The 12,659-nt window shown below is 42.9% G+C and overlaps 1 protein-coding gene across 1 annotated transcript in view; it reads left to right on the top strand.

The window, feature by feature from the left end:
- The window catches only part of RNF141 (ring finger protein 141), a 41,268-nt gene extending 31,189 nt beyond the window's left edge, over nt 1-10,079 (top strand). The window contains exon 6 of the mRNA XM_077453552.1: nt 717-10,079. Within this exon, the coding sequence (XP_077309678.1) occupies nt 717-873 (157 nt within the window). The 3' untranslated portion in view covers nt 874-10,079. The remainder of the gene's footprint in view (nt 1-716) is intronic.
- Nucleotides 10,080-12,659: the final 2,580 nt, after the last annotated feature.

The following is a 12,659-nucleotide window of genomic DNA, read 5'->3' as shown; positions in this document are numbered from 1 at the left end:
TGGGCACTGATGGGGCTGCACTGGTGGGCACTGATGGGGCTGCACTGGTGGGCACAGATGGGGCTGCATTGGTGGGCACAGATGGGGCTGCACTGATGGGGCGGCACTAATGGGAGGGGCAGATAAGGCGTTAATGATGGGTGGCACTGGTAGGTGACACTGATGGGGAGCATTGTTGATGTGGCACTGATTGTTGACACTGTGGGCACTGGTAGGTGGCACTGGGCACTGGTAGGCGGCACTGTTGTGTACTGGTAGGTTGCACTGGCAGGTGGGCACAGATGAGCTCTCCTTGATCGGGACCAATGTCCCTCTGAGAGCCGCCGGTGATTGGCTTTTTTTTTTTTTCTTCGTCTCATGCTGTCAAAAATAGCTGATTACCGACTCTGTGTACATCACATGATCAGCTGTCATTTGCTGACAGCTGATCACGTGGTAAGGGATCGGATTGACCCCCTTACTCCGATCAGTGATCAGCCAAGTCTCATAGATTCGGCTGATCACAGAGCGTGTCGCGCATGCCCTGCAGGGGGCACGCAAGCCGCTCGGGCTATTGCCGTCCTCCTGGCAAAGTAGGTCCGTGCTATAGCCGTCATTTGGCTATTGCGCGGATCTGAACAAGTTAATACTACAATGCATTAGGTCACTATAAACCAAAAATATTCACGATGCTTTTGGCCTAATGCAAATATATTTTGCTTAATCTTCCTCAACAGGAGCGATCGGAACCGCAACTGTCCAATCTGCCGCCTGCAGGTTACCGCAATGAACGACTCCTGGGTGGTGTCTGAAGCCCCGACTAAAGAGGATGTGGCCAGCTACATACTGAACCTGGCGGATGAGGTGGGGCAGCCCAATGACACTTTGTTCTGACCGGCGGCGGACTTTTACAGCTACTGCCGAGATGAGTATCGCCCACTCCTGCCGCTCGGCCTTTCCTGTGCGAATGATGTTCATCTCCGGGTGAATGGAGCTCTCATTCAGACACAGAGCGGACATTAATGGTCTAAAAAGAAAAAAAAAAACAAATCCCTTGCCGTCTCCAAAAGCATCTCCATTCATTTCATGCTGCGAGGCCAAGAGACTTCTGACTTTAACAACATTTGGTTACAAGACACTACTGCTATACTAGGACTTTGTGTGTGTTGGTGTGCGAGTATTCCCACTGAAATAGAGGACACAACCTCGTCTTCTCACCTTGATGATGAATTAATAATTATGTCATTTAAATATCAACTCCACTGGGAACTGGCATGGCGACATTTGAGGCGTACAGAGATTGACTGAATCTTTATAGTTCTCTGGTGCTGAGACTTCAGCGCAGTCCTTTGTGTCTCCACCGCTTCTCATTGGTCCTTAAAGTGGTTGTAAACCTCAGACATGAAATATGAACAAAGCATATCCCTCTATAGTGTGTATCTTTCTCAATCCAGAGCACTAAGTGTCATTTCTACATGCTGCTTCATTCCTCTATCAGCATTAGTCACTTCTGACAAGTTTGTCTGACACCATGAGGAAAAAGGTGACAGGGGAGGGAGCTCCCAGCTTTATTCCTGTGTCCCTCCTCTCCTCTTCTTTCCTCTCCCCTCCTTTCCTCCTTTCCTCTCCCCTCCCCTCCCTTCCTGTCCTCTCAGAGTTCTCACTGAGCTCTGCAGCTCTCTGCCATTTTTCCTCCACCCTCTTTTACTTGACGGTTCAGACAACCTAAATTCTAGACTTAGAACGGATGTAGAGAAGAGAAGAAAGCAGACAAACTGGTACAACTTATGTAGGAGGATTTGTTTTCTCTCTGTGTATCTCCTGTGGACAGTCACTTCACTGGGTGTATGTAAGGGTTTACAACCACTTTAATGAAGGCGTCACCCTTTTATTGCTTGCCGTATGTGTATATGTGTGTGTATATATATATATATATATATATATATATATATATATATATATATATATATATTATAGTATTGGATCCCATAGGAAAGCGCAACGCCATATTTTGATTTTGCAATGCCTGGGAAGGTGGAGTTAAGAGATATAGGAAGCAAATGCTTGACTTGCTGATCAGTTTTTGGATGGAGCTGGCCTTGCGTAGGGTTTTTTTTTATTTTTATTTTTTTTACCCATAAATATACGTTTAGTATTGCTGCCAGGAATTTGTGGGTGTCTCATATCACAGCATATATGATGCTCCATAAATCGCAGCATTGCCCACAAGTGAATGCAAATGGAAGAGAGTGGGCTGGTATTGTAGTTTTGCTGGGTTGTCCGAGATTCTGCAGCTTTATTGGCTAATATCTTGGCCTGCACAGTGATATTGGCTGACCTGCATGGGTTGGTACATCGGAAATTGACTCTCCTCCTGGCATACTGCTTTCCCGTTGGGCATTGGCTGACCATTGGCAACCCACCTTCCAGGCTTGACATCTGGCATGCTACCTCCCTGGCTGGCACTGGCAACCACCACACTGATTTTCTGGGCAGCACAGTGCAGTTGTCAGATCTTTTTCACACCACATTCCTGGCTATAAGTGCACTTGGCTGGTCTCTGGCCAATATGGTGCGATTGGCTGGTCTCTGGCCAATATGGTGCGATTGGCTGGTTTCTGGCCGGCATGGTGCGGTTGGCTGGTCTCTGGCCGGCATGGTGCGGTTGGCTGGTCTCTGGCCGGCATGGTGCGGTTGGCTGGTCTCTGGCCGGCATGGTGCGGTTGGCTGGTCTCTGGCCGGCATGGTGCGGTTGGCTGGTCTCTGGCCGGCATGGTGCGGTTGGCTGGTCTCTGGCCGGCATGGTGCGGTTGGCTGGTCTCTGGCCGGCATGGTGCGGTTGGCTGGTCTCTGGCCGGCATGGTGCGGTTGGCTGGTCTCTGGCCGGCATGGTGCGGTTGGCTGGTCTCTGGCCGGCATGGTGCGGTTGGCTGGTCTCTGGCCGGCATGGTGCGGTTGGCTGGTCTCTGGCCGGCATGGTGCGGTTGGCTGGCTGGTCTCTGGCCGGCATGGTGCGGTTGGCTGGTCTCTGGCCGGCATGGTGCGGTTGGCTGGCTGGTCTCTGGCCGGCATGGTGCGATTGGCTGGTCTCTGGCCGGCATGGTGCGATTGGCTGGTCTCTGGCTGGTACGGTGCGATTGGCTGGTCTCTGGCCGGTACGGTGCGATTGGCTGGTCTCTGTCCAATACCGTGCGATTGGCTGGTCTCTGGTCAGTACGGTGTGATTGGCTGGTCGGTACGGTGAGATTGGCTGGTCTCTGGCCAGTGCGGTGTGATTTGGTTGATGGTGCCAGCCTAGATGGCCCAGTGCCATTGGCTGACAGCTGCCAGAACGATTCCCTACCTGGCTCAGTAAAAGTGCTGACCGGTCCCTGGTCACCTTAATGGCTGACCACCACCTCTGTGGCCGGCACAATGTCATTGGATAACCTTTTATACACCCCTTTCTAAGTACCGATGTTGAGACATGCCCCACTGTTGATGGTCCAGCCTGTGGAACTGTGCAGGAGTATGTGCAATTAGTTCTGTCTGGCGATGATAACTTGCCACATACTCTTTGGGCATCACATATTTATATAGGATAGGTTTGTTTTGGATCAGGGCATTTTTTAGGGAAAAGGCAATATCAGCTAAGCACAGCACTCCCCTTAACAATACCGTTTATCAGCCTTCCTCCTGGAGATAGGAGCCATTTTTTGTTAAGGCATCATTCAAGGTCAGCATTTACTTCCTAGACTGAGATGCCTGTTCACAATCATGTAAATCTTAAAGCTGGAACAGTCATATTTTTTTGTATACACATGTTGTCTAACACAGATCAGCCCCAGCTGCTTCCCATAATGATAATATAAGCCCCATTGGGTCATCACAGGGGGAGAGGAGACTGCTTCCTCCTGCCTGCAGCATCATTTTCCCAAGATGCATCTCTCAGCCTAGGCATTGTCTGGACTGGCTGGAGCTCAAAGACTCCATTAAAAAAAAATAAAAAATCAAAGGGTTATCTTTAGTTGCCCTATATTGTGACATATCAGATGTTTATTCATGCAGACTTCTGATTGGTTCTCTGATGTTTCGGGTCAGGATCAATTACTTTTACCTATAATTCTATGGAAGGAAAGGCCAGTTACTGGCATTGGGGTCATATGGGTACAGACAAGGACAATGCTGTCTTGATACGTTTTACTGTAGCTGAAAACAAACTTGCACCATGCAAGCTCCACCTTCCAGGGGCTGATTATCGGACAGCAGAGTTTTAGACCACCACCTTGACTTCAGGTTCTTGCCATGGGGTGGAGCTCCACCTTCCAGGGGCTGATTGTTGGACAGCAGAGCCCTAGACGATCACCTTGACTTCAGATTCAGGTTCATGCCATGGGGTGGAGCTCCACCTTCCAGGGGCTGATTGTTGGACAGCAGAGCCCTAGATGACCACCTTGACTTCAGATTCAGGTTCATACCATGGGGTGGAGCTCCACCTTCCAGGGGCTGATTGTTGGAAAGCAGAGCCCTAGACGATCACCTTGACTTCAGATTCAGGTTCATACCATGGGGTGGAGCTCCACCTTCCAGGGGCTGATTGTTGGAAAGCAGAGCCCTAGACGACCACCTTGACTTCAGATTCAGGTTCTTGCCATAGGGTGGAGCTCCACCTTCCAGGGGCTGATTGTTGGACAGCAGAGCCCTAGACGACCACCTTGACTTCAGATTAATGTTTTTGCCATAGAGTGGAACTCCACCTTTTTAAGGGCTGATTGTTGGACAGCAGAGCCCTAGTTGACCATCTTGACTTCAGATTTACGTTCTTGCCATAGGGTGCAGCTCTGTCTTCCAGGAGCCGATTATCTGACAGCAGAGTCCTGGAAGACCATCTTGACTTTAGATTCATGACCTCCAGAGTGTAGGTCCAGTGAGTTCTCAGGGGGATAGTAGTGGCCATGCCAGGACAAGGTCCTTTAGAACCCAGGGAGACTAGGCCAAAATTGCCCCCCCCCCCAAACTAATAAACAAATTCAGCAGCACAGGCTGCAGGTCCTGCCTCTTTTGTGCCCCCTCCTGCTGAAGAACCCAAGGTGTTTGCCTCTTCTGCCTACCCTCCAGTCCTCCCGGCCCTTGCTTCATACTGCCATAAACATTAGGAGAACTTCATTTGTTGTCACTCTTAATATTTAGGATAAGCTTCGGTTTGCACTCTGTGAATACTGTAAATGGCTTTAAAACTTGAGAGGTTTCTAATAATGGACTTTTGCTAAGAAACACAAATGTTTGATTTGTTCGGTGTCGGCACTTAAAGCTGAACTCCCAGCAATTGGCTGAATTCAATGATGATAGACATAGGAGGTGAAAGGAAGCAAACAAGCGGAGCTTCCACTTTTGGGTGGAGTTCTGCTTTAAGGCTACTATTAAGAAATGTGCAATTTTGGGACCATTCACCTCGTCAGATTCTGACTTTGGGACTTGGTGAGATTTAAATCTGACATCGAGCCACCCCTTCAGTCTTGCACAGTTGTACCGGCTCCTCTCCAGGACTGATATGGCTACCTCTGATTTCACTGCACACTGTGAGCTCCTCACAATGTGCATTAGAAGCTGCAGCAAGTCAGATAGAGCCCTGCCTGTCTCTGAACCCACCCCTTTCATTTATTGGAGTCATGGAGGCTCAGAATCACATGTGGGTGTTACCTAGGGGGGTCTGCATGCAAATACAACCTGCTTGGGAATTCCCACTTCTCCAGACTGACCCACAAGGACTTTTGATATTTGCAAAACTCCTCCCAAAAGCCTGCCCACTGCCCTAGACTGACACCCGCCCATCAAGGACTTTTGATATTTGCATAACTCCTCCCAAGAGTACGCCCACTCCTCCAGACTGACACCCAACCATCATGGCCATTTGATATTTGCATAACTCCTCCCAAGAGTCTGTCCACTGCCCTAGAATGACACCCGCCCATCAAGGCATTTTAATATTTGCATAACTCCTCCCAAGATTACGCCCACTGCCCTAGACCGACACCTGCCCATCAAGGCATTTTATTATTTTCATAACTCCTCTCAAGAGTACGCCCACTGCCCTAGACTGACACCCAACCATCATGGCCATTTGATATTTGCATAACTCCTCCCAAGAGTCTGTCCACTGCCCTAGACTGACACCTGCCCATCAAGGAATTTTGAATATTTGCATAAATCCTCCCAAGTTTACGCCCACTGCCCTAGACTGACACCTGCCCATCAAGGAATTCTAATATTTGCATAACTCCTCCCAAGATTACACCCACTGCCCTAGACCGACACCTGCCCATCAAGGAATTCTAATATTTGCATAACTCCTCCCAAGAGTACGCCCACTGCTTGCATCAGGGCTGAGGGCTCTGGAGAGGAGTACTGAGGCACCCTGCCATCCCCTCCTACCAGCCATGATCTGCCTGCATTGCCTAGAGAATCACAGAGGCCAAAAGATGACATCCCTGGGTCCAAAATATGAAATGTAATGAATTTTTATTTTTTTGATGTGGGGGAGGGAGGAACCAGAAATGCAAAAGATAATCGCATTAAGCTTCAGCTGTAAATATGCGTTTCTGTATCAGTTTGAGGTGTTACTTTTTAGTTTTTAAGGTTTATGTGTCACATGACTGCCGTCCATCCGGCCGCACGTCCGGCGTTGGGTTTGGCAAGATGGCGATTGGTGAAGTGTGTAGCAGCTACTGATATTAAAGGCTGAGCCTGTTCATAAGTGACATTTCCTTTTTGTGTGGATAGGGCCGGATTCTTCTACTTCTTCTTCGCATTATCGATCAGCGAGATCTCCCCCTCCATCTCTGCCTCCTGCGTTAACCAGCAGGGAAGTCTCACTCCTTCTGCAGAATTCTCGGTTTATGTCCCCCCAAGACTTCACACTCCCCTTTTGCAGTTACTGCAAGGAGTGGGCGGAGCTGGGAACCCCATGATCTTCTGCATTTTTTTTTTTCTTCACACTTCCCTTATGCAGTGGCTGCAAGGAGTGGGCGGAGCTGGGAACCCCATCATCATCTTCTGCATTTTTAGAAGTTCAGAGGGATTCCCACATGCATCCACCCAGAACTGAAATGTCACTTGAACCGATCTGATGGACACAATTTCTTTGCCGTAACTGGATCGTAGCGTAGGGGGAATTCTCATTTAGCAATAAGTTAAATATTTAATTATTTTTATACAATGTAATTTTTTTTTTTTTATGTTCTCTGACGGCATTATGTAGCACAAAGTAAAGTATTTGTAACCACACTACTAAAAAAAAGCACATTTGAATTCCACCCTGATTGTTGAACTATAATCACGTTTTCTTTTTGTTATAAATATATGTTTTTTGGGGGCGGGGTTTGGTTTTCGGTGGTCACGTGACCGTACATCCTTCCTTCCCATCCCTCTTCCCCATGGGGGGGGATGGGGATTGCATAGTAAATGTGCCTGCTGTAGTTTTGACAGCAAGGCTCCAGGTTGGAGCTGCTGTCAATCAACCCAGTGGGGGCGGGAGGGGGGAGGAGTTTGCAAAACCGACTACAGGAGATACAGGTACGCCAGGCATCGGCCTTCACCCTGACCATGCCAGCACGGGCCTACTTCTGTGCTTGGCACAACCTGTTTCAAGCAGGAACTGGGGGAGCTGGCAGGATCACCGGGTATTTCTGTAAATGGCAGACTAGGGATACCATCACCAGCCTGAAAAATAGATGCTTTTATGTGAATTTTTGGGGTAACATAAATTTAATGACCAGACACTAGGGCAGTGATGGCGAACCTTGGCACCCCAGATGCTTTGGAACTACATTTCCCATGATGCTCAGGCACTCTGCAGTGTAATTGAGCATCATGGGAAATGTAGTTCCAAAACATCTGGGGTGCCAAGGTTCGCCATCAACTACAGTAGTACAGTAGAGAGGACTTGACAGTTAAACGCGTTTCACTTTCATAAGGGTTACATAGTAGGTGAGGTCGAAAAAAAGACCCAAGTCCATCAAGTCCAACCTATGTGTGTGATTATATGTCAGTATTACATTGTATATCCCTGTATGTTGTGGTCGTTCAGGTGATTGTCTAATAGTTTCTTGAAACGATCGATGCACCCCGCTGAGACCACCGCCTGTGGAAGGGAATTCCACATCCTTGCGGCGCTTACAGTAAAGAACCCTCTACGTAGTTTAAGGTGTTGTCTTTAGCCCAAAACGCATTTACCTGTCAGTCTTATAATGTTCCTACACCACCTGTCTTTGACAGGTTAAACGCGTTTCGCGCTAACGACAGAGCTTATTTAGGCGAAACGCGTTTAACTGTCAGTCCTCTCTACTGTACCTGCACCACCTGTCATTTTGGTCTTTAAATGTTCAATAAAAGTGGATCATTTTGGTGTGCAGCCATCTGTATTTTTCTTGTTTCACAGTGGCTAAGTGATCAGCACTGGGGGGCGCCAGTTTGAATCCCAACCACGGCACCCCCTCCCCGGAGTTTGCATGTTCTCCCTGCGCCTGCGTGGGTTTCCTCCCTCCGTGTACTCCGGTTTCCTCCCACACTCCAAAGACCTGCTGGGAGGTTAATTGGCTCCTGTCTAAGTTGGCCCCTAGTATGTGTGTGTGTGTGTGTGTGTGTGTATGAATGTGAGTTAGGGGGCCTTAGATTGTAAGCTCCTTTAGGGCAGGAACTGATGTGAATGTATCGGCGCTATACGAATACCTGAATTTAACGGTGAAAGTAGCATTGGAGTGACCCAGGAATTCTTAGACTGTTGTGTTATACTGCCCCCTGCAGGAGGCAATATAACCCGACAGTCTTAGAATTTGTGTCCCTCGGTGGACTCCAAATAAGACGTTACAGTAAGTACAATCATACTACTTTTTTATATATATAAAAAAAAAAAGTCATTGTTCTACCGCGTGAATTCAAAATCGAATGGCCGTTACACCCGTAGCTGGGCGGGATGACGGAGATTAGAAAGAAGGGCGACACGGAGCAGAAGAAATTTTACTAAATAGTACAATACCAACTCTCAGGAGTAAGGTGGTGTTTCTGGGAAAATGGCTGTTTTTTGTAAAGTGTGTGAGAAAGTTGAATTATTATTTTTTTTTCTAATTTTTTTTAATTTTTTTTTTTTTTTTTTTTTTAGAACTACTAGACATGTGCATGACAAAAAAAATTAGTTTTGATTCATTAATCTAGTTATTTCGTTTAATTAAATTCGGTTGACTCATTCAATTCGGAATTCATTTTATATCTTTTTTCAAAATTTTCTTCCAATTTACCAATTTATTATTATTATTATTATTATTATTATTATTATTTTTTTTTAAAGATTTGAAACATTCGAATTGATACATTTTGAATTGGTTGAATTTGAAAACATTTGTTTAAAAAAAAAAAAATCTAAAGTTTTTCAGATTTGGCCGAATCAAAATGCATCGATTTTTTTCAAACGTTTCGAATCTAAAAAAATAAAATAAAAAAAGATTCAAATGTGGCAAAGTGAACAGACAAAAGAAAAATCTTTATCGAATGATTACAATGACTTTTTTTTTTTTTTTTTGTTTTATTTACTTTTGGCCTAACAAAAACAGCATTATTTTGAAATGGGAGTTGATTTCAGAAATATGTTTACAGTAGAAATCACAAAAAGCGTATATTGATTGGTTTGTGCAAAAGTTATAGCGTCTACAAAATAGGGGAAAGATTTATGGCATTTTTATTATTTTTAATGTAAAATTCAATTTGAATTCCATTTTCATTATTTGGAGCATTTGGTAAACTTTTGTTTATACTGTAATTCGGGTATTCGGATATATCTGAATCACGAAAAAATGTGTCCGATTTTAATATTTATTCAGAACGAAACGCACATGTCCAAGAACTACGCAGACACTACTGACCTGTACAATATGCTTCCTTCATGTATACAATTTGGAGTCTGTACACTGATCTTCCTACCAATAGCACTTTAATGTTCAATAAAGTTTTGCTTTTCAGTACTTTAAACAAGCGTTTGTATACGTGTGATGGGCGACCACACACAGATGTCTAACCCATATACTCATCAACACCATGTTTAGTATTAATAAAAGGCTTTTTCCTTCTGATAGCAGTATTCCTGCTTACTGAACTAATGTCAACTACCTTCCCCCCCCCCATGGCAACCTAAAAGTGTCCTAATTTTTGACCTTCCTGGGCCACATTAGAAGGCGAGGAATTGTCTTGGGCCACATATAAAATATATTAACAATAAGGCGAGCTGATGAGCTGAAAAGGTCAACGTTCTAGATAATATACTTTATCTGAGTAATAAAATGTCTTTTTTATTTGTATTTTTTTTTTATTTGTATTTTTTTATTTGTATTTTTTTGTATTATTTGTATTTTTTTTTTATTTGTATTTTTTTTTATTTGTATTTTTTTTTATATTTGTATTTTTTTATTTGTATTTTTTTGTATTATTTGTATTTTTTTTTATTTGTATTTTTTTTGTATTTTTATTTTTTTTTGTATTTTTTTTTTTTTTATTTGTATTTTTTTTTTTTATTTTTTTGTATTATTTGTATTTTTTTTTTATTTGTATTTTTTTTATTTGTATTTTTTTTATATTTGTATTTTTTTATTTGTATTTTTTGTGTTATTTGTATTTTTTTTTTATTTGTATTTTTTTTTATTTGTATTTTTTTTTATATTTGTATTTTTTTATTTGTATTTTTTTGTATTATTTGTATTTTTTTATTTGTATTTTTTTTATTTGTATTTTTTTTTTTTATATTTGTATTTTTTTATTTGTATTTTTTGTGTTATTTGTATTTTTTTTTATTTGTATTTGTATTTTTTTTTGTATTTTTATTTTTTTTTGTATTTTTTTTTTTTTTTTTTTTTTTTTATTTGTATTTTTTTTTTATATTTGTATTTTTTTATTTGTATTTTTTTGTATTATTTGTATTTTTTTTTTATTTGTATTTTTTTTATTTGTATTTTTTTTATATTTGTATTTTTTTATTTGTATTTTTTGTGTTATTTGTATTTTTTTTTATTTGTATTTTTTTTGTATTTTTATTTTTTTTTTTGTATTTTTTTTTTTTTTTATTTGTATTTTTTTTTATTATCCAACGCAGTGAGTGGTTCTCAACCTCAGTCCTATTTTGGGAGCTTCCCTTATATAAAATAGCTCTTATGAAATACCATGTCATTGATATTGATTTAACCACTTTTTCCCCCGGAAGATTTGGCTGCTCAATGATACGGCACTGTGTCGCTTTAACTGACAATTGCGCGGTGGTGCGACGTTGTACCCTAACAAAAATGACGTCCTTCCCCCCCCGCCCCCCCCCCCCCCCACAAATAGAGCTTTCTTTTGGTGGTATTTGATTACTTTTGTGGTTTTTATTTTTTGTGGTATAAACAAAAAAAAAAAGCAAATATTTTGAAAAAAAAAACATATTTTGTACTTTTTTTCTGTAATAAATAGCCCCAATTATTTTATTTTATTATTTTTTTTAAAAAGCTAATTTTTTTCCTCAGTTTAGGCCAATATGTATTCTACATATTTTTGGTAGTAAAAAGCGTATATTGATTGGTTTGTGCAAAAGTTATAGCGTCTATAATTTGTATTATTGTTTTTTAAATGTATTCATTTTTTTTTTTCGTCTACAAAATGGGGGATAGTTTTATGGCATTTTTATTAATAATTTTTTTTTTTTTTTTTTTTTTTTTACTAGTAATGGCCACGATCTGCGATTTTTATCGTGACTGCGACAGTATGGCGAACACGTGACCATTATACAGTGATCAGTGCTATAAAAATGCACTGATTACTGTAAAAAAAAAATGGCACTGGTACGGAAGGGGTTAAACACTAGGACGCGATCTGGGGGGGGGGGGGGGGGTGGTTTAATGTGTTCCCTATGTGTGTGTTCTAATTGTGGGGGAGGGGACTGACTATAGGAGATGAGAGATCGTGGTTCCCAGCTCGTAGGAACTCGCGATCTGTCTCTCCTCTCAGAACTGGGATGTGTTTGCACGCACGCACGCACGCACGCACGCACACACACGTGTCCTTATTCTGCCTCTCGTGCTTGTGGCTGGTGGTCATGAGCATCGATGCCCTTCCTATGCAGCGGGCGCGCGCGCCTGCTATCCCACTTAAAGGGACCAATGTATAGCTATGATGTATAGAGGGAACGTGCCGACCTGCCTTAATATAATGATGGCGGCTGTTCGGCAAGTACTTAAAGCAGCCGGGCACAGTAAAAGGAAAACCTGAAAACATGGACCCGTCGGGCACTGAGGTTGAGAACCACTGATCTGGATGGAGGGAGTTGCAATTCTCAAGATCTCATCAGATCTTTTGGTTCTAATTTTTCCTTTCATGTGCTTCATCCTGGAACATAGTTGCTCATAAATATACAGCGGGGGAAATAATGATTTGGCCACATGCAATTTTGTATGTTTGCCCACTTACAAAGAAATGAAGGGTCTATCATTTTTTATCATAGGTATATTTTAAATAATAGAGACAGAATATCAACCAATCACCCAGAAAAAAAAAAAACACCCTATAAATGGAGTTGCAGTTGAGTGCGTAAAATAAGGGCCGGTTCACACAGCGAGGCGTCTCTGACTTACCTCGCCGCGACCTGCGGGGAGCTCAGCGGCGACTTGCAGAGGACTTCTGTATAGAAG

This window comes from Lithobates pipiens, unplaced genomic scaffold (assembly GCF_037356315.1).
Source record: "Lithobates pipiens isolate NorthernLeopardFrog02 unplaced genomic scaffold, aLitPip1_a1.2 Scaffold_24, whole genome shotgun sequence".
Lineage (NCBI taxonomy): Eukaryota > Metazoa > Chordata > Amphibia > Anura > Ranidae > Lithobates > Lithobates pipiens.
This window is presented reverse-complemented; position numbering and strand designations above follow the sequence as displayed.